We start from the raw sequence: 21418 nt of genomic DNA on the forward strand, positions 1-21418 counted from the left end.
CATTAGTTTCCATGAATCTTTTTAATTCTTCTCTATTTTCCTGGTTGACTCTTTCATCTTTTAGCAAGATGGTCCTTAACCTCCCCGTGTTTGAAGTCCTTCCAAACTTCTTGTTGTGATTTAGTTCTAATTTCAAGGCAGTATGGTCTGAGAATATGCAGGGGAAGATCCCAATATTTTGGTATTGGTTCAGACCCGATTTGTGACCCAGTATTTGGTCTATTCTGGAGAAAGTTCCATGTGCACTTGAGAAGAATGTGTATTCAGTTGAGTTTGGATGTAAAGTTCTATAGATTTCTGTGAAATCCATCTGGTCCAGTGTATCATTTAAAGCTCTCGTTTCTTTGGAGATGTTGTGCTTAGACGACCTATCGAGGGTAGAAAGAGCTAGATTGAAGTTACCAAGGATAAGTGTATTATTATCTAAGTATTTCTTCATTTTGGTTATTAATTGGTTTAAATATTTGGCAGCTCCCACATTCGGGGCATATATATTGAGGATTGTTAAGTCCTCTTGTTGGATAGATCCTTTAAGTATGACATAGTATCTATCCCTCTTCATCTCTCACTACAGTCTTCGGGGTAAATTTTAGTTTATCTGATATAGGGATGGCTACCCCTGCTTTCTTTTGAGGACCATTTGAATGGTAAATGGTTCTCCAACCTTTTATTTTCAGGTTGTAGGTGTCCTTCTGTCTAAAATGAGTCTCTTGTAGACAGCAAATAGATGGGTCCTGCTTTTTTATCCAGTCTGAAAACCTGCGCCTTTTGATGGGGTTATTAAGCCCGTTCACGTTCAGAGTTACTATTGAAAGATATGAGTTTAGTGTCATCATGATACCTATTCCGTGCTTGTTTTTGTGGATTGTTCCATTGGACTTCTTAAAGGGGGCATATTAAGAGTCCTCCTTAAAATTTCTTGCAGTTCTGGTTTGGAGGTCACATATTCTTTCCGTTCCTGCCTGTCTTGGAAGCTCTTCATCTCTCCTTCTATTCTGAATGAGAGCCTTGCTGGATGAAGTATTTTTGGCTGCATGTTTTTCTCTTTTAGGACCCTGAATATATCCTGCCAGCCCTTTCTGGCCTGCCAGCTCTCTGTGGAGAAGTATGCTGTTAATCTTATATTTCTCCCCATATAAGTTATGGATCTCGTCTCTTGCTGCTTTAAGGATCTTCTCTTTACCTTTGGAATTTGCAAGCTGCACTATTAAATGTCGAGGTGTTGAGTGGTTTTTATTGATTTTAGGGGGGATCTCTCTGTTTCCTGGATGTGAATGCCTGTTTCCCTTCCCAGATTAGGAAAGTTTTCAGCTACGATTTGTTCAAATACATATTCTGGACCTCTGTCCTTTTTGGCACCCTCAGGAACCCAAATTAAATGTAGATTTTTCTTCCTGAGGCTGTCACTTATTTCTCTTAATCTATCATCATGATCTTTTGTTTGTCTCTTTTTTCCTCAGTTTCCCTCTTTGCCATCAAAGACTCACGTGTTCTTCCACATCGTTAATCCTCGTCATTAGGACCTCTATTGTGGATTGCATCTCATTCAATTGATTTTTAATTTCAGCCTGATTAGATCTAAATTCCGCAGTCATGAAGTCTCTTGAGTCCTTTATGCTTTTTTTAGAGTCACCAGTAGCTTTGTAATAGTGCTTCTGAATTGGCTTTCTGACATTGAATTGTAATCCAGATTTTGTATATCTGTGGGAGAGAGGACTGTTTCTGATTCTTTCTTTTGAGGTGAGCTTTTCCTTCTAGTCATTTTGCTCACTGCAGAGTGGCCAAAAACAAGTTTTTTTGGGAAAAGGAGAAAAAGAGAGAAGAGAAAGAAGGAAATAAAAAGAAAAGAAGAAAAAAACGATAAAAAAAGATAAAAGAAGAAAAGAAAAAAGAAAAAGGGGGGGAAGCAAACAGAAATAAAACAACAACAACAACAACAACAAAACAAGGGGGTATATCTTCTGATTCTGTATACTGTAAGTCCCTCGACTTCCTCTGGAACTTTCCAGTGCTGCTTCCTCAATAATTTGCTTTTCCCCTGTCCCTCTAGTTGGTCTTCTGGGGCAGGGGCCTGCTGTTTTGATTTTCAGGTGTTAGCACTTGGGGGAGCTACTCAGCCCCCTGCCTGGTACAGGGCTCAGTGAGTGATGTTTAAGCTGTTTATCTGGTGAGGCCACTTTGAGGCTCAGTGGGGGTTGTTTACCCCGTGAGGCCCCAGAAGGAACAACCCCAGTGGCGGGGTCAGCTCTGGAGTCCTGGAGTCAGCTCCCGCAGTAACTCCGGAGCTCTCCGTCTGCAGGGCCTGGAGGCTCCGGGGCGGGGCCGCTGATCTGCTCAGCTCGGGGCAGGAGCGTCCTCGCTGTCCTGGGCCCTCCCGGCCTCTGCCTGTCCCGGGGGAGGCCGGATCCTGGGCTGTGTCCCGGCGCCCAGTGCTCCGGGGCCTGCGCTGGTGGATTCGTGCTCCCGGGCCGCAGCCCCCTCCGCGGAGCCGCCCCCGGGCCCCCGAGCTGCTCCCGCCCTGCAGCCCCCTCCGCGGAGCCGGCCCCGAGCCCCCCCCCAAGCTGCTCCCCCCGCAGCCCCCTCCCCGGAGTCGCCCCCGAGCCCCCCCAGCTGCCCCCGCCCCGCAGCCCCCTCCCCGGAGTCGCCGCCCGAGCCCCCCCGGAGCTGCTCCCGCCCCGCAGCCGCCTCCGCGGAGCCGCCCCCGAGCCCCCCGAGCTGCTCCCGCCCCGCAGCCCCCTCTGCAGAGCCTCTTCCTCCGCCCTCCCCCCTCCGAGCTGCTCCGGGTCCCGCCGTGCGCGCTGCAGCCCTTAGGGAGCTTGGCGCATCTCCCGGGGCGCAGGTGTCTGTTAGTGTCCCCGGGAGCCCGAGGGCATCCCCGCCCTCCCGGGTCCTGCTCCACCTCCCCGCGAGCCCCTTTCCCCCGGGAAGGTCGGTGCAGCTCCTGCGTCTCCGGGACGGGGCTCTCCTGTCCTGGGGACACTCGCCCCGGCCTCAGCCCGACTCCTCGCGGGCCCCTCCCCCTTGGATGCCTTTTGATTCTTTATTTCTTTTTCCCCGTCTTCCTACCTTGATAGAAGCGCGAACTCTTCTCACTGTAGCGTTCCAGATGGTCTCTCTTTAAATCTCAGGCCGAATTCGTAGATTTTCAGGACGAGTTGAAGGTTATCTAGGTAATTTGGTGGGGACAGGTGATTTGGGGACCCTACTCTTCCGCCGTCTTGCCCTTTTCTCTGATATTTCCAACTCATTTTCCCTCCTTTCCCCTTTAATCCCTTTCACTAATTTTTATATTCCCCATATAAATGAAATCATGTAATGTTTGTCCTTCTCCGATTGACTTACTTCACTCAGCATAATACCCTCCAGTTCCATCCACGTTGAAGCAAATGGTGGGTATTTGTCATTTCTAATGGCTGAGAAATATTCCATTGTATGTATAGACCACATCTTCTTTATCCATCCATCTGTCAACCGACACCAAACTCCTTCCACAATTTGGCTATTGTGGACATTGCTGTTGTGCACATTGGGGTGCAGGTGTCTCTGTCTTTCCCTGTAACTTTGGGGTCAATCCCAAGTAGTGCAATTGCTGGGTCATAGAGCAGGTCTATTTTTAACTCTTTGAGGAACCTCCACACAGTTTTCCAGAGTGGCTGCTCCAGTTCACATTCCCACCAACAGTGCAAGAGGGTTCCCCTTTCTCCACATCTTCTCCAACATTTGTTGTTTCCTGTCTTGCTAATTTTCCCCATTCTCACTGGTGTGAGGTGGTCTTTGATTGTGGTTTTGATTTGTATTTCCCTGATGGCCAGTGACGCAGAGCATTTTCTCATGTGCTTGTTGCCCATGTGTATGTTTTCTTTGATGAAATTTCTGTCCATGTTTTTGCCCTTTTCATGATTGGATTGTTTGTTTCTTGGGTGTTGAGTTACTAGTCCTTTATCTGATATGTCATTTGCAAATATCTTCTTCCATTCTGTGGATTGTCTTTTAGTTTTGTTGACTGTTTCTTTTGCAGTACAGAGGCTTTTTATCTTGATTAAGTCCCAATAGTTCATTTCTGTTTTTGTCTCCCTCGCCATCTTAGACGTATCTTGCAAGAAGTTACTGTGGCCAAGTTAAAAAAGGGTGTTGCCTGTTTTCTCCAGTAGGATTTTGATGGATTCTTGTCTCACATTTAGACCTTTCATCATTTTGAGTTTATCTTTGTGTATGGTGAAAGAGAGTGGTCTTGTTTCATTCTTCTGCACATGGCTGTCCAACTTTCCCAGCACCATTTATTGAAGAGACAGTCCTTTTTCCAGCAGATAGTCTTTCCTGCTTTGTTGAATATTAGTTAACCATAAAGGTCCACTTCTGGATTCTAGATTCTGTTCCATTGATCTATGTGTCTGTTTTTGTGCCAGTACCACACTGTCTTGATGACCACAGCTTTGTAGTACAACCTGAAATCTGGCATTGTGATGCCCTCGGCTCTGGTTTTCTTTTTCAATATTACCCTGGCTGTTTGGGGTCTTTTCTGATCCCACACAATCTTAAGATGATTTGTTCCAACTCTCTGACGAAAGTCCATGGTATTTTGATAGGGATTGCATTAAATGTGTAAATTGCCCTGGGTAGCATTGACATTTTCACAATATTAATTCTTCCAATCCATGAGCATGGAATACTTTTCCATCTGTCTGTGTCTTCTTCCATTTCTTTCACAAGTGTTCTGTAGTTTTTAGGGTATAGATCCTTTACCTCTTTGGTTAGGTTTATTCCTAGGTATCTTACACTTTTGGGTAAAATTGTAAATGGGATTAACTCCTTAATTTCTCTTTCTTCAGTCTCATTTTTCATGTATAGAAATACCACTGATTTCTGGGCATTGATTTTGTATACTGCCACGCTGCCAAATTGCTGTATGAGTTCTAGCAATCTTGGGGTGGAGTCTTTTGGGTTTTCTACGTAGAGTATCATGTCATCTACAAAGAGGGAGGGAATAACTCCTTCTTTGCCAATTTGAATGCCTTTTTTTATTTCTTTTTGTTGCCTAATTGCTGAGGCTACAACTTCTAGTACTATGCTGAATAACAGTGGTGAAGGTGTCCTGTCTTGTTCCTGATCTTAGTGGAAACGTTCCCAGTGTTTTCCCATTGAGAAGGATATTATCCTGTGGGCTTTTTGTAGATGGCTTTTAAGATGCTGAGGAATGTTCCCTCTGTCCCTACATTCTGAAGAGCTTTGATCAGGAATGGATGCTGTATTTTGTCAAATGCTTTCTCTGCATCTCTTGAGAGGATTCTATGGTTCTTGTTTTTTCTCTTGCTGATATGATGAATCACATTGATTGTTTTACAGTGTTGAACCAGCCTTGTATGCCGGGGATAAATCCCACTTGGTCATGGTGAATAATCTTCTTAATATGCTGATGGATCCTGTTGACTCATATCTTGGTGAGAATTTTTGCATCCGAGTTCATCAGGGATATTGGTCTATATTTCTCCTTTTTCGTGGGGTTTTGTCTGGTTTTGGAATTAGGGTGATGCTGGCCTCAAAAACGAGTTTCTAAGTATTTTGTCTCTTTCTATCTTTCGGAACTGCTTTAGTAGAATAGGTATTGTTTCTTCCTTAAACGTTTGACAGCATTCTCCTGGGAAGCCATCTGGCCCTGGACTTTTGTGTCTTGGGAAGTGTTTAATGACTGCTTCAATCTCCTCCCTGGCTATTGGCCTGCTCAGGTTTTCTATTTCTTCCTGTTCTAGTTTTGGTAATTTGTGTTTTTTCCAGAAATGTGTCCATTTCTTCTAGATTGCCTAATTTATTGGTGTATAGCCACTCATGATATGTTTTTAAAATCGTTTTTATTTCTTTCGTATGGTTGTGATCTCTCCTTTTTAATTCGTGATTTTATTAATTAGAGTTTTTCTCTTTTGTTTTTAATAAGGCTCGCTTATGATTTATCTATGTTATTAATTCTTACAAAGAATCAATTTTTGGTTTTGTCGATCTGTCCTACAATTCTTCAGGTCTCTATTTCATTGAGTTCTGCTCGAATCTTTATTAACTCTATTTTTCTGCTGGGTGTAGATTTTATTTGCTGTTCTTTCTCCAGTTCCTTTTGGTGCAAGGTTAGCTTGAGTATTTGAGTTTTTTCCAATTTTTTGAGAGATGCTTTTATTGGGATGTATTTCCCTCTTAGGACTGCTTTTGCTGTATCCCAAAGATTTTGAATGGTTGTATCTTCATTCTCATTAGAGTCCATGAAACTTTTAAATTCTTCTCTAATTTCCTATTTGACCCATTCATCTTTTAGCAGGATGCTCTTTAACCTACATGTGTTTGAGTTTCTTTCAAATTTGTTCTCTGATTGAGTTCATTTTTCACAGCACTATAGTCTGAAAATATGCAGAGGGCAATATCAATCTTTTGGTATTGGTTAAGACCTGATTTGTGATCCAGTATGTGGTCTATTCTCGAGAAAGTTCCATGTGCACTTGAGGAGAATGTGTATTCAGTTGCATTTGGATGTAAACTTCTGTAAATATCTGTGATATCCATCTGGTCCAGTGTATCATTTAAAGCTCTTTTTTCTTTGGTGATGTTGTGCTTAGAAGATATGTCATTTGCAGAAAGTGCAGTGTTGAAGTCTCCTACTATTATTGTATTATTATCTAAATATGTCTTTACTTTTGTTATTAATTGATTGGTATACTTGGTAACTCCCACATTAGGGGCATAAATATTCATGATTGTTAGGTCTTCTTGTTGAATAGACCCTTTAAATATGATATAGTGTCCCTCTTCATCTCTTACTACAGTCTTTGGGATAAACATTAATTTATCTGACATGAGGATGGCTACCCCAGCTTCCTTTTGAGGACCATTTGAATGGTAAGTTGTTTTCCAACCTTTCATTTTAAGGCTGGAGGTGTCCTTAGGTCTAAAATTAGTCTTTGTAGACAGCAAATAGATGGGTCTTGCTTCATTATCCAGTCCAAAACCCTGCATCTTTTGATGGGATCATTAAGTCCATTCATGTTCAGAGTTACTGTTGAAAGATATGAATTTAGTGTCATCATAATATCTATTCAGTCCCTGTTTTAGTGGATTATTTCTTTGGCCTTCCTCTTTCTTTTTTTTTTAATTTTTTTTTATTTATGATAGTCACACACAGAGAGAGAGACAGAGAGAGGCAGAGACATAGGCAGAGGGAGAAGCAGGCTCCATGCACCGGGAGCCCGACGTGGGATTCGATCCCGGATCTCCAGGATCACACCCTGGGCCAAAGGCAGGCGCCAAACCGCTGCGCCACCCAGGGATCCCAACTTCCTCTTTCTTTTACAGAGTACCCCTTAATATTTTTTGCAGAGCTGGCTTGGTGGTCACATATTCTTTCAGTTTATGCCTATCTTGGAAGGTCTTTATCTCTCCTTCTATTCTGAATGAGAGCCTTGCTGGATATAGCATCCTTGGCTGCATGTTCTCATTTGAACCATGAATATATCCTGCCAGCCCTTTCTGGCCTGCCAGGTCTCTGTGGAGAGGTCTGTGGTTAATCTGATATTTCTCCCCATATAAGTTAGGGATGTCTTGTTTCTTGCTGCTTAACGTTTTCTCCTTAATTTTGGAATTTGCATGTTTCACTATTAAATTTCAAGGTGTTCAATGGTTTTTATTGATTTTAGGGGGGGTGGATCTCTCTATTTCCTGTATCTATCTGAATGCCTGTTTTTCTCCCCAAATTAGGGAAGTTCTCAGCTATGATTTGTTCAAATATGCTTTCTAAGCCTCTGTCTCTCTCAGCGCTCTCTGAAACCCCATTGAACGTATATTTTTCCTTCTGAGGCTCTCATTTATTTCCCATAACCTTTCCTCATGGTCTTTTAATTGTTTTTTTTCTGTTTTTTTCCTCAGCTCCCTTCCTTACCATCAACTTGTATTCTATGTCACTCTTTTTTTCTACCTCATTAACCTTCGTCGTTAGGACCTCCAGTTTGAATTGCATCTCATTTAATTGATTTTTAATTTTGGCCTGATTAGATCTAAATTCTGCAGTCATGAGGCCTCTTGAATCCTTTACGCTTTTTTCCAGAGCCCCAGTAGCTTTATAATTGTGCTTCTGAATTGGCTCTCTGACATTGAATTGTAGTCCAAATTCTGTAACTCTGTGGCAGAGAGTACTGTTTCTGATTCTTTCTTTTGTGGTGAGTTCTTTCTTTTAGTCATTTTGCTCAGTGCAGAGTGGCTGTATGAGTGGGCTGAGTCAAGAATATCAAGCACTATACAAGTAAATTTCTCCCTAGATGATTCTGGCGAGGTCAGAGACCAGAAATTGAAAACAAAGATCAGAACGAAATAAAACAAAAGGACCACTAAAATGAAAAACAAAATTTAAAACAAAGTAGTAAATAATAAAAGGCCAAGAATCCCAAAGAAGAGGAAAAAAAGGAAAAAGAAGAGAAAAAAGCAAATGTAAAGAGAAAAGAAAAAAAGAAAAAAGAAAAAAGAAGAGGAAAGGGAGGGTCCTGGGAGATGGTGGTGGTGACGAAGTTGTAGCGGAGGGAGATTGTAGTCTACCTGAGTGGCCCTAGAGGGTGATCCTCTTGGTTCTGAGTATATTAAGTTCTCTGTATGTTAGAATATGCTCAATCCCAAATTTATATAAACTAGTGATATTTGTAGATGGCCCCAACATTGACCACCAAAACATAAATGAGATAAAAGAGGGGGGCAGAATGGGAATGAAGAGAGAAAATAATCTCACAGAATGAACCAGCACGGTATTCCACTTGGTTCTGGGTGCATGCGGGTCATGTTTTAGAAGGTATTAACTTCTGCCATTGTAGAACAAAATGAGGCAGAGAAACAAAAAACGTAAAGCAAAAAAACATATCTTGTATATGTCCCAAAATTTAGCTGTGTATGTTGAAGGAAATTTAGAAGTGGAAAATATATCTAAGACCTGTGATGGTAGAAATATGAAAGTCAAAGACGGAGAAACTTAAAAATGAACAGTGTTAAAATACTGTAGTTAAAGAGGGAAAAGAGAAAAATTTGGAAATTTACAGTCTGTTATTAAAAGGAGTTGTACTGGCAAAAGGAAGAAAAAAAGAAACCGGAGGGGTACTCTCTGGTTCTATATACTGTAAATCCCTTGACTTCCCCTGGAGCTTTCTAGCGCTGCTTGGGGAAGAATTTGCTCTTCCTTGTCCTTCTAGCTGGTCTTCTGGGGGAAGGGCCTGCTGTGCTAATTCCCAGGTGCGTGTACCTGGGGAGCTGCCCCGTCCCCTGCTGGGTGCTGGACTCAGTGGGAGCTGTTTACCCGATGAGGCCTCTTTCCCCTGGCGGCCCCGCCCCTCCCAGGAACCCAGCGACATCAGGAGAAACAGCAACACTGGCGGAGGCCAGTTCTCCAGCTCTGTGTCAGCTTCCCCAGTAACCACCTGCAGCTCTCAGTTTGCACTGGCCTAGATGCTCCGGGGGCGGGGGTGGGCACCCGGCGGCAGAAGAGTCCTCACCATCCTGAGCCCTCTCTGCCCCCGCCTGGGGCGGCCCGAGGCAGGAAATTCCTTGCTGTTCTGTGCCTTCCCTGCCTCCGCCCGTCCCAGGGGAGCGCAGGATCCTGGGCTGTGTCCCCCGGAGCCCTGGGATCTGGGGTCTGTGCTGCTGGAATCCTGCTCCTGGGGCCGCGGCTCCGAAGGCAGCAGGGCGCAGCCCCCTCCATCTGGAGCCCCGCCTGACCGACCGGCTTCTCCCCGAGGCCTCGCCAGGTGCAGGCTCCAGCCCTTTACTGAGCTCGCCCCACGGTGTGGCGGGCGCTCTCCCCTGGCGCACTTCCTCTGTTAGAGATTCCGGGAAACTGGAGGCTCCCCTGCCCATCCTGTGCTTCTGCCCAAATTCCCTGCTGAGCGCCTCTCTGGAAAGAATCCCATGTAGATTTTTTAAAGTTCCTGCATCTCTGGAGCAGGGCTCTCCTGTTCTGGAGTCTCTCTCTGCCCCTCTTAGCTGAGTACCACACGGGGCCCCTCCCCTCCTTGATTCTTTTTTATTTTATTTTTTTCCGCCTTCCTACCTTGTTAGAAGCGAAAATCCTTCTCTCTTCAGCGTTCTTGGCCTTTATCTCTTTAAATCTCAGGTAGAATTAATATATTTTCAGGATGATTTGACAGTTATCCTGGTAAGTTGGTGGGGCCAGGTGAGGTGAGGACCCTTGCTCCTCCTTCTTGCCGATGGCCTTAATACAAAATTCTGAGTCTCATTTCTCTGCCTTGCTTCTGAAGCAGAAATTAAATCTTTTCCTGGGTTCTCCTCCCTAAATATTTCCTCTAGAGTAATTGGCAGGAAGATTCTCCAATGAGTACAGACTGTTCTGTTGGCTATGCTGTAGCCATTCTTCTGCTTTAGGGACATGGGCCACTGTGGCACATAGTTCTCTGCTTGAGTCATTGCCTGCTTTTCCCAAATGACTGGTAGCCAGTTACCCACACATTGCTGTCTGAACCTCTGCAAGCCTGCCTTGGACTGTCCGCCTTGGCTTGCTTTAGCTGCTCCTCACAGCCTCTTCTGTGAAGGTATTCCCACAGAAGAGATCTGGGCTCTAGTATCACAGCTATTGTCTTCATATCACAACTCTATCATTTCCAGAAAGCAAGTGACATGCAAGGATCTGGGGAGACAGGGGTGGGAAAAAGGTAGAGAGTCTATGTTGGAGGGTGGTCATGTATACCCTCACTCTGTACCTGGGATTGAGAACTTGCTTGCTCAGTCTTGCCTACTTTGCTGATATCTTTTGCTTTTATGACTTTATCTCAGATGCATTAAGTTGCCCTCCTTTGGACATCTTAAACTCATCAGACAGTTCTGTATATGTTGATGGTAGAAATTTCTATATGAAAGGAACTCTAGATTACTTTCAAATTAAGCAAGTGGCTGGGTTTCTGCCTCAGTGTTCTTAAATATTCTTTGACAGAAGGCTCTTCTGTCCTGAACACAGAAGACTCAAGAAGGTCATGTGGCTTCCCCAGGCTCATATATAGTAACAGGATGTTAATTCATTAAGAAATTAAAATTAATTATTACAAATCTGTTAACTAGAAAACAAATACAGGAGTGGGAGAGAGCTGCTTAGTAAAATTTGAATTAGTAAAATTTGGAGCAACAGCAACTTAGAACTCATAGGAATTATTTCAGTTCCTAATATTAAGGCTGAGACTTAGCCAATCAACAGAACTCAAATGAGTAGTTATGGAGTCTCTAGTTAATTGAAAACATGGTTATAATATTTCACACCTTCTCTTGTTAAGAGGTGGAGTCTATTTTTCAACCTGAAATCTGGCCTGGTCTCTTGCCTTGTCTTGACCAGTGGAATGTGGTAAAGATGATATTGCCTGAATTCCAGAACTAAGACATAGTTTGCTTTGCATCTTCTGCCTTCATTATCCTACAGTGTTCTTACTACTCTGTAAAGAATTCAGCAAGACTACTGAATGATAAAAAACCCCTTGGAGGAAAAGGCCCAGACCATAGCCACCATTAAAGCCCTGGACATGTTAAAGAGGCCTTCATAAACCCTCCATCTCCAAACTGCCAATTAACTGATGCCTTATGAGAAAACCCAGGTGAGACTAGCATGAGACCTGCCCAGCTGAGCTCAGTCCTAAATGCAGACTCAGGAGCAAGTAAAATGCTGTTGCTTTAAGCTACTTTGTTATACAGCAATAGGTAACTGAAACAGAGTGCTCTATATGATTATGGTTTATCAATGGCCACATCACTGACTCTCTGCATACTTTTGATGTAAAAATATACGATGTAACTGGGGGAGATTTTCTGTTTCGTTGATGTTTCTTTTTGCATGAGATATTAAACCATTGGTGATTTGCCTCATCTCATCTCAGCTCCATCTCATCTCAGCTCCACTATCATGTGGGTTCATCCCCTTGCATTGCTGTTATAGCACCCTCTTCATCTCTCCACATCACACACATAATAAAGAACTAGCTAACTGTTGATGGAACATCTGCATATCTTATTACCTCTACTTTAGTTATCCTGTTTAATGATACACAGATGACAGCGCCATACTGGAGCCCTGCATTACATCCACTTTTGCTCCCTTGCTTCCTTCCTATGGAGACTATAAGCATTATTTTCACTTGTTTGAAGGTATGTATTTTCATTCTTATGAGGTTTTTCCTCTCATGAATCAGAAAATCAAATAGATAATTTCCACAAAAATCTCTAGTCTCCTCTCCTTCCCCCCTCAAGTGGCCTATTACTAACTTTTCCCTTTGGTTGCTGTGACCAAATTTCTGGGGTTCTAGGATAAAACTCCCTTGGCAAAATGTAGTACAGTGGCAATTCCAGGTCTCTACAGCAGTGCTCAAGTAACTTTCCAGTGCTGCTATAGCTGTGCTTCCTGCTTGGAGGCATTACATATGAGTTTTTATGCCAGCTGCTGATAACATTTCAAAGAAAGAGCTCTGCATTCTGTGGTCATCTAAGTCCAGGATCATTTTGACATGAGCTCAGGTGAGTTAGATAGGTGGACACAATTTTTGATGCAGATGAGAGCTTCAAGTAGAAACACATAGAGCAGTGAGAAGGGAGATCTAGTCAACTAGAAGAAATGAATGAGTTCTCTTATTCAACAGGGAGAATATGGCAGATAAACTCACACCCAAACTAGAGAAGACAGTAAGATGATGGACTCAAATCATGACTTCCTGACCTGTATTGGAGGAGTCATTCTAGTGACATTTGCAGATGTGTCTTGAGTGTTGTTCCCAGATGAAGAATATAGTAGGAGCAGAACATCTGATCCAAGGGGAGTAAAGTGAGAAGAATGTTGGACAATGCTGAAGAAAGTAGCTTGGATATATTATGATTTCCTGAGCCACACACTGGATGTCCAGGTTGGACCATCCCAGCAACAGAAGTAGGAATAACCTGGCTTGTCTAGAAACCAAGACTCAACCATGTTAATTCTGGATTGGCCATGGGCTTGTCCTTGGCTTCAGTAATGCTATTTATCCTCTCTGTACCTTGGCTTTCCTAACTCTAAAATAGAGGGATTTTACAATCACTAGCAGTTTCACTCAGATCCCAGCAGCAACACTCTTCTACAGTGCTTGCTGCATTGTAGGAACAATCCCTTTGACAGCATGCAGCTCCACTGCCCATTCATGTACATCTTTTTACTCTTCTGAGCTCTCTCTACATATCTCTGGAGGAGCCAACTACTGGAGAAATCTGTATGGTGATGATATTGAGATGTTTCTCTGTGAATTTTATTGTTTTCCAGTAATTCTAATTTCAGCTCAACCTTGTGAGTAATTTGAGTGAGACTCAGGTTATGAAGTAGAGGATTACAAGTCTTTGTTTTTGTTTTTGTTTTTACAAGTGTTTGATCTACTTTAAAAGTACTCCAGAATTGTCATCATTGCTTGAATGGGAGGTGAGCCCACATTGTTTATCATTTGTTTACTATCTGTGCAGACCAGCACAAGGATAATCAAACCTGAGGAGAGAAGAGGGTCAGGTGGTCACTAGATGGTCTCTGAACTGTCTCTGGTTTCTTACATTCTAGGCTTATGGTGGAGGTGTGGGCAGCGGTCAATGCTGTGTGTTGAACAGCTGTGAGACTCAGGACAGTACAAAGGCACCCTGGTATTTAGTTGTTGATCACCACTGATCACCTGTTCTCCTTTAGCAAAAAGGAGTTAGGGGGACAGTTTCACTCCCCTTAATGGAAAAGATCAGATTTAAACTACTATTCTGCCCTTGTTTAAAAGTGGAGACTGATACCAAGTATCAGTAGAGACCTCAAGTTTTCAGTTAGGCAGAAAGTGAAAGACTGGCTAGAAAGCAGTGCCACCAACGAATGTTTTCCATTTTTTTCCACAACTATCCTGTTTTCCAACTTTTTACCAACACAAGGAGTTATCTACTTTTTAAATCTTAGTTAATCTGATCCATTAAAAGTATCATCCATTTTTAGGGGAAGATAAAATAAAGGTTGATTTGAAAGCATGGGTGGATTAACTGTCAGCTTCTAGGAGGGTAATTTGGAGTCAGTCGTTTGCTGGGATAAATTGCATCAGTGGGGAGGTTACTGGTGATAATCCCCGTGAAAAGAAACTAACTGCTTCCAAGCTGTGTTGCTTTTTATTAATGTGAGTATGATTTACAACATCATAAAAAAGGTCTAAAAAAGACTTTTAAAAAATTAGTTTCAGAGATAGAATTTAGTCATTCATCAGTTGTGTACAATACCCAGTTTTGATTATATCAAGGGCCCTCCTTAATGGCCATCAACCAGTTACCTCATCCCCACACCTATCTCCCCTCCAGCAATCCTCAGTTTGTTTCTTAGAGTTCAGCATCTCTTATGGTTTGCCTATATATCTGCTTGCATCTTATTTTATTTTTCCTCCCCTTCCCCTATGTTTTCTGTTTTGTTTCTTAAATTCCACATTTGAGTGAAATCATCTGGCACTTGTCTTTCTCTGACTGACTTATTTCCCTTAGCATAATATCCTGTAGTTTCATCTGTGTCATTGCAAATGGAAATATTTCATTTTTTATTGATGGCTGAATGACATTGCATTGTATGTATACACTACATCTTTATCCATTCATCTGTTGATGGACAACTGGGCTCTTGCATCGTTCAGCTATTGTGGACATTGATGCTATCAACATTGGGTTGCATGTGCCTCTTTGAATCATTGTTTGTATCCTTTGGATAAATACCTGGTAGTGCGATTCCTGAGCCCTTGGGTAGCTCTATTTTTAACTAGAAAAGACATTGTAAACACATATTTAGAAACCTTTATGTAGAGCAACAGAGAATTAGATAGTGGTCTTTGTTAGAGCAGTAGTAGAACACTATGGTTGTTAGTGTTTCTTGTTTTGTCACCACACTGTAAGGAAAATTTGTCTTCACCCCATATATGTAAAGCAAGGGTATCAAAAAGGACTTCACAGAGTAAGGAGTTGTGCAGAGTGGGCTGTTGAAGAAAGGGAAGAACTGGAGAGATGTGATGAAGGCCTGGGCACTGCAAGCTGAGTGAAGAATGTGGAAGGAGGCCATGGGCTGGAATATTAAGTGTGTGTGTGAGGGAAGGGTGAATACCATTTGAGTGCCTGTCCGGGGAAGAGGAGGTGGTTTAGCTAAGAGTGGGAGAGAAAGAAAGGAGTATGGTAACACAGTGAATATCTTGGGTGCAAGATCTGAGATTGCTATAATTTGGAAGATACATTATGAAGGTATCTTTGGAAGGTTTAAATCCCAGAGATACAAGTTGTATAATTTCTCAGATCCACATATATTGACATTTTTGTTAAAGCTCAATTGCAGGTTTACTGCAAAAATGAAAGATGGTTGGTGAGAGCTTACAAAGTGAAAAGCAAAAGATCCCTTTTCCTGCATAGCTTCCTACTCGTTAGAGGTAATTATTATTAACTTTTATTTTGCCTATCAATCTAGGCATTGTCTATCCATTTTAATCTGATTTTATGTATGTAACTTATTGATATAAATTTTAAAAAGCCAGACAGGATAAGATGAATGCCAGATTATGCCCCCTTTCCTCTATCTCTCCTGCCTATGTACATTTAGGTCAACTTTAGCAAATTAGGCGGTTACATAGTATTCCATAGATGGGGTCTGATAGACATTATTCAACTAGTCCCCTGCTTCTACACATTGAAGTTATTGTCAGGTTTTTACTCTTGTAAATGGGATTGCAGGCTTTTACTCTTAAAAGCAACAATGCTTCAGTAAACATCTCTGTATCTTTTTAAAATTGAGATGTAATTGGCCTAGTCTATCAATTCAGGTGTGGGACATAATGAATCAATACTTGTCTACACTGCAAAATGATCATCACAATAAGAACTTTCTCAAGATTTACTCTCTTGGTACCTTTCAAATAGGTAATACATGACCAACGGCTGTAGCCACCATGCCATGCATTACATCCTCATGACTTAGTTATTTTATAACTGTATCTTTTGACCCTCACCACCCATTTCATCCACCCTTCCCACTCTCCTACCACTCTTCTTTGTTCACTTTCTTCCTGTGTGCATGTGCACGTGCACATGCATGCACATACACCTACACGCACACACACACACACACACACACACACACACACACATCCAGATATCCTTTCCAAGGAGTAGAGTAGCTGAATCAAAGAACATGAGCATTTACAATTTTGGAAGGTATCACCAACTTGGCTCATGTTTTATCAGTTTACTTTCACACTACCAGTTATGAGACTATATGTTTCCCCATTTCCTCTCAGACCCTGAATTTTGTCAAGTGTTTAAATCCCTGCCAATGTTGTAAGAAAAACAAGTGTCTTGCTATTTCAGTATGCATTTATTTAATACAGAATGAGGTCAAGTATTTTCATACATAAGTCAAGAGAGCCATGGGTAATTTTCACTCTTTTTCTTTCTCTTCTACATGGCATTTTAAAAAATGACTTATCATCGCCATTCTGGTCTCTCATTCCTTCTTCTCTTTGTTCCTCTGCAGAATCCCCTCCACAGAACCCATAACTGCGTCACTGTCTCTAGCATCTATCCTCCTTCTATGGGATGGTGAATGCCATGCTCTGGCAACCACTACACCTCCCTTTCCTTCCTTCCTCTAAAAGAACTCATCTTGTCTTGCTAATTTATAGCTATGGTAAATTTACATATCAGGTCTTCAAAGAAAAGTGTTTATAAAGATTTTCATAGAATTTGCCAATGTGGTCATGGTTATGGACAGATTCTACTGTGATATGTCCAAAATATGAAATGTACTGTCACTGCATTAGTTCATGCAGTTAAGTAATTTCTGAAAGCCTATTAATTTGTAGTCATATATGAGAAATGACTATGAAGAAATGACAGAAAAAATACGACAGAACTACCAATCTAAGTAAAAGGATCCTTATTCTTTGCTTTGCATTTTGGTGATAAAATACATGACAAAGATACCTGAATTGCTTTGTGATCAAAATGATCTCCAAGAGCACACAGCAGCCTTGGTCTAGTTTTCTGACACTGATTGAATTGCCCAAGATTAAGATCAGTGCCATTTCTCCTAAGTCAGTTTCTCCTTACTCTCCTCTTTCAGGTGGCATGAGAGGTATCCCTGCTGACAGAGGCAATGGATGAAGGCAATCACTCTGTGGTGTTGGAGTTTGTGTTCCTGGGACTCTCCACCTCCCGGGAGATCCAGCTCCTTCTCTTCCTCTTTTCCTGTGTGTACTATATGGCCAGCCTGATGGGAAACCTCCTCATTGTGCTAACTGTGACCTCTGACCCTCGTTTACAATCCCCCATGTACTTACTACTGGCCAACCTTTCCATCATTGACTTGATGTTTTGCTCTTCCACAGCTCTCAAGATGATTTATGATCTTTTAAGAGAGTGCAAAACCATCTCTTTTGGGAGCTTTGTAGCTCATATCTTCTTTATCCATGCAGTTAGGAGCCCTGAGATGGTGCTGCTCATCGCCATGGCCTTTGTTTTTTTTTTTTTTTTTAATTTTTATTTATTTATGATAGCCACAGAGAGAGAGAGAGGGGCAGAGACACAGGCAGAGGGAGAAGCAGGCTCCATGCACCGGGGGCCCGACGTGGGATTCGATCCCGGGTCTCCAGGATCGCGCCCTGGGCCGAAGGCAGGCGCCAAACCGCTGCGCCACCCAGGGATCCCTCATCGCCATGGCCTTTGACAGATATGTTGCCATATGTAAGCCTTTGCACTACCTGACGATCATGACCCTGAGGAAGTGCATTTTATTTCTAGTCGCTTCCTGGATTATTGGCCTTATTCATTCAGTGACTCAACTGGCTTTTGTTGTGGACTTGTCCTTCTGTGGGCCTAATGATTTAGATAGCTTTTTCTGTGACCTTCCTTGGTTTATCAAACTTGCTTGCACATACACAAGCACGTTGGGATTCATGGTTACTGGCTTTATTTCTGTGGCCTCCTTTTTCATTCTAATCATCTCTTACACCTTTATTTTGGTGACTATTCAGAAAAAGTCTTTGGGAAGTAGGTCCAAGGCCCTCTCCACTTTGTCAGCTCATGTCACTGTGGTTGTTTTGTTCTTTGGGCCATTAATCTTCTTCTATGTGTGGCCCTTCCCCACATCACATCTGGATGAATTCCTTGCCGTCTTTGATGCAGTTCTCACTCCTTTTCTGAGTCTGGTCATCTACGCTTTTAGGAATAAGGAGATGAAGGTGGCAATGAGGAGACTGTGTTCTCAGTTGGTGAAATAGAGTAATGTCTCTTAAATATGCAGGGTATTGCACTGTGATGTCATTTTCAGGACTCTGCTTATGCAGGAGACTTCTAGGTCATGGTTTCCTTTCTTTCATTTTTTTCAGAGAGAGAGAGAGAGAATGGGTGGGAGGAGGGGCTGAAGGAGAGGAGGAAGCAAACTTCTTGCTAAGCAGAGAGCCTGGATGCAGGCCTGGAACCAGGACCCCAGGATCATGCATGACCTGAGCCAGAGTCATATGCTTAACCAACTGAGCCACCCACGAGACCTGGTCATGATTTTCTTATCTCACCAGTGGCCTTACCTTGATATGGTGCCAAATAGAATTAGTATAAATGTGAAACAAGCTCTTTTGAAAGGCAATATGTGGCTCACTCTTCATTTTCTATTTTCTCAATATTAAATAGACTCTCTTCCTTTAAAGATAAATATTTTTACTTTATCTGATTTGTCTTACTATATAGCTGATTTGTTTTCTATCTTTTAGCTCAATATGTGTTAGCTTCCCTCATTGTTTTATTGCTAATCTAGCTTTTTCAGGGTCTGGTAAGGAGACAGTAACCATACCAGTTAATCTAAAGGAAAAGTTTGCTGTAAAGAATGGTTTGTTAAGTAAAAGTTGGTAATTATTTTTTGAAAAAAGATGAACTGTGAAGTATCACAGACATAGCATTTGTAGGAAGCAGCTCTCACCCCTTGCAATGGAAAATGAAGGGAAGAAGGTAGAATTACTAAAACTTAAAAAGCTGAACATCTTAGAGGAAGGACCTGTGGAGTTGAAGCTCACATATTTGAGAAGGGGCTGCTGCTTGGCTGGTGCTAGGGTCTTGAGCTTAGAGGAGGGCAAGGATGCCACCCCTGAGGCATGGGTGTTGCTGGATAACACAGATGATCCTGAGGGGAGTGTGATGAGGTGAGCTCCTCTAAGGTTGGAACACAGCTGCTGCCCTGAAAAGAAACCAATGTTGCTGAGTGTGGTTGGGTGATGCTCACAGGCATGGGGAACAGAAAAGAAGCCCCCCAGGCAGCAAACAGGAGGGAGCAAGGATATCCTTTTTTCCTCTTCCAGCCTTGCAGCCTTCCTTGGTGCCCCCAACTGCAGAGCTGGCAAGATAGAAGTGAATGCAGAGCCTCAGCTGCTGCATCCTAACAGAGCATAGAAAGAGAGTTTAGAGCTGAAAGATAATAGTTTATATAGCATATGCCACTACTTAGAAAATTATTAGAATTCAGTTAGGGAGGGTCTCACGTTTTTTTTATTTTAAGGTAAATCACTTCATAGAAGTTCCCTGTTTTAGAAAGTTTCAGTTACTGGAAAATGAGTTAATTATCTCAAGACCCTACAGGGACTACATGGGAGATATAAATCCAGAGTTTAGGTTGCCAAGTCCCGGGTCCTCTGCTGCCTTGTCACTTTAGGTCTTGTTTCCTCAGGGAATAAGTGTCATGTCTCTTTTGTACTGCTCAGTTGTCACTGACCTGTTAACCAAGGCCAGTATATTATTCACCTTGTATTTTGAGTGTCTGTTTGTCCAATAGCAGTGCTTCAGCAAATGTTCATGAATGATTTTCACTTACTACATCCATTCAATACTTTTTTCAAAAAGATTTTACTTATTTATTTATGAGAAACAGAGAGAGAGAGGTGGACACAGGCAAAGGGAGAAGCAGGCTCCATGCAGGTAGCCCAATGCGGGACTTGATCCTGGACCCCAGGATCACTCCCTGAGCTGAAGGCAGATGCTCTACCACTGAGCCACCCAGGTGCCCCAACACTTCTCTGATCTTTTGTTTCATTTAAATAGAGCTTTCATTTTGGACAATTTTAGATTTATCAAGAAGTTGCATATACACACACACTCACACACACATACAGTGGACGAGTGCCTACCATTTATATTGACGTGGATGGAACTGGAGGGTAATATGCTAAGTGAAAAAAGTCAATCAGAGAAGGACAATCATCATATGGTTTCACTTATACATGGAATATAAGAAATAGTGCAGAGGACCATAGGGAAGGTTGTGGAAACTAAATGGGAAGAAATCAGAGAGGGAGACAAACCATGAGAGACTCTTAACTCTGGGAAACAAACTGAGGGTTGCTGAGGGGAGGTGGGTAGGAAGATGGGGTAACTGGGCACTTGACGTGATGAGCACTGGGTGTTATATGCAACTAATGAACTACCAAAAACCATGTCTGAGACTAATGATGTACTATATCTTGGCTAATTGAATTTAAATAAATTAAAAAAAAGAAGTTGCAGAGGTATTCCAGGGAATTCCTATATAGCTCTTGCCCAGTTTCAGTTTCAGTTTCTTCTCATCATCTTACCTTTCTGTAGTCTGTTTATGGTACATGGAGAGATCAACACTGGTACATTCTTATTAACTAAATGGTGGCCTGTAATTAGATTTAACCAATTTTTCCATTAATGTCCTTTAATTTGCCAGAGTTCAATGTAGGAAAGCACACAACATTTAGTCATCATGACTCTAAGCATACTCTGGTTTGAGAGTTTCTCAGTCTCACCTTGCTTATAATGGCGGTCATAGCTTTCAGGGATATAATGTAGTTTGTTGAATGTCCCAAATTTGAGTTTGTTTGAATTTCCCCCTCATAATTAGACTAGGATTTTGGGTTTTTGTGAAGAATACTATAGAGAAGAAGTAGCTTTTTAATTAAATAATATCAGGGGTAGTACATAATATATACATGTCATCCCTTGTGATGTTAAACTTGCTCAGTTTATTTATTTGTGATCTAATGAAAGACAATTGACTCATGAGATGTTACTTCTGCAAGATTTTTTTAATAATAAATTTATTTTTTATTGGTGTTCGATTTGTCAACATACAGAATAACACCCAGTGCTCATTCCCTCAAGTACCCCCTCAGTGCCCGTCACCCATTTACCCCCACCCCCTGCCCTCCTCCCCTTCTACCACCCCTAGTCCATTTCACAGAGTTAGGAGTCTTTATGTTCTGTCTCCCTTTCTGATATTTCCCATACATTTCTTCTCCCTTCCCTTATATTCCCTTTCACTATTATTTATATTCCCCAAATGAATGAGAACATATGTTTGTCCTTCTCCGATTGACTTATTTCACTCAGCATAATACCCTCCAGTTCC

General features: G+C 42.1%; 1 protein-coding gene across 1 annotated transcript; it reads left to right on the forward strand.

Moving 5' to 3' along the window:
- Window positions 1-17158: 17158 nt before the first annotated feature.
- On the forward strand, window positions 17159-18281 carry LOC144303617 (olfactory receptor 4F6-like). The gene is made up of 2 exons (XM_077882070.1): window positions 17159-17494; window positions 17703-18281. The coding sequence occupies exons 1-2, from the start codon at window positions 17159-17161 to the stop codon at window positions 18279-18281; spliced, it is 915 nt and encodes a 304-aa protein (XP_077738196.1).
- The last annotated feature ends 3137 nt before the right edge of the window (window positions 18282-21418 follow it).

This window comes from Canis aureus, chromosome 32, assembly GCF_053574225.1.
Source record: "Canis aureus isolate CA01 chromosome 32, VMU_Caureus_v.1.0, whole genome shotgun sequence".
NCBI lineage: Eukaryota > Metazoa > Chordata > Mammalia > Carnivora > Canidae > Canis > Canis aureus.

Bases quoted from the DNA above. Each gene is read 5' to 3' on its own strand.
- LOC144303617 (XM_077882070.1), top strand. From the start codon at position 17,159: ATGGATGAAGGCAATCACTCTGTGGTGTTGGAGTTTGTGTTCCTGGGA. The intron at 17,495-17,702 runs GTGCTGCTCATC...TGCGCCACCCAG, and splicing joins CAGTTAGGAGCCCTGAGATG to GGATCCCTCATCGCCATGGC.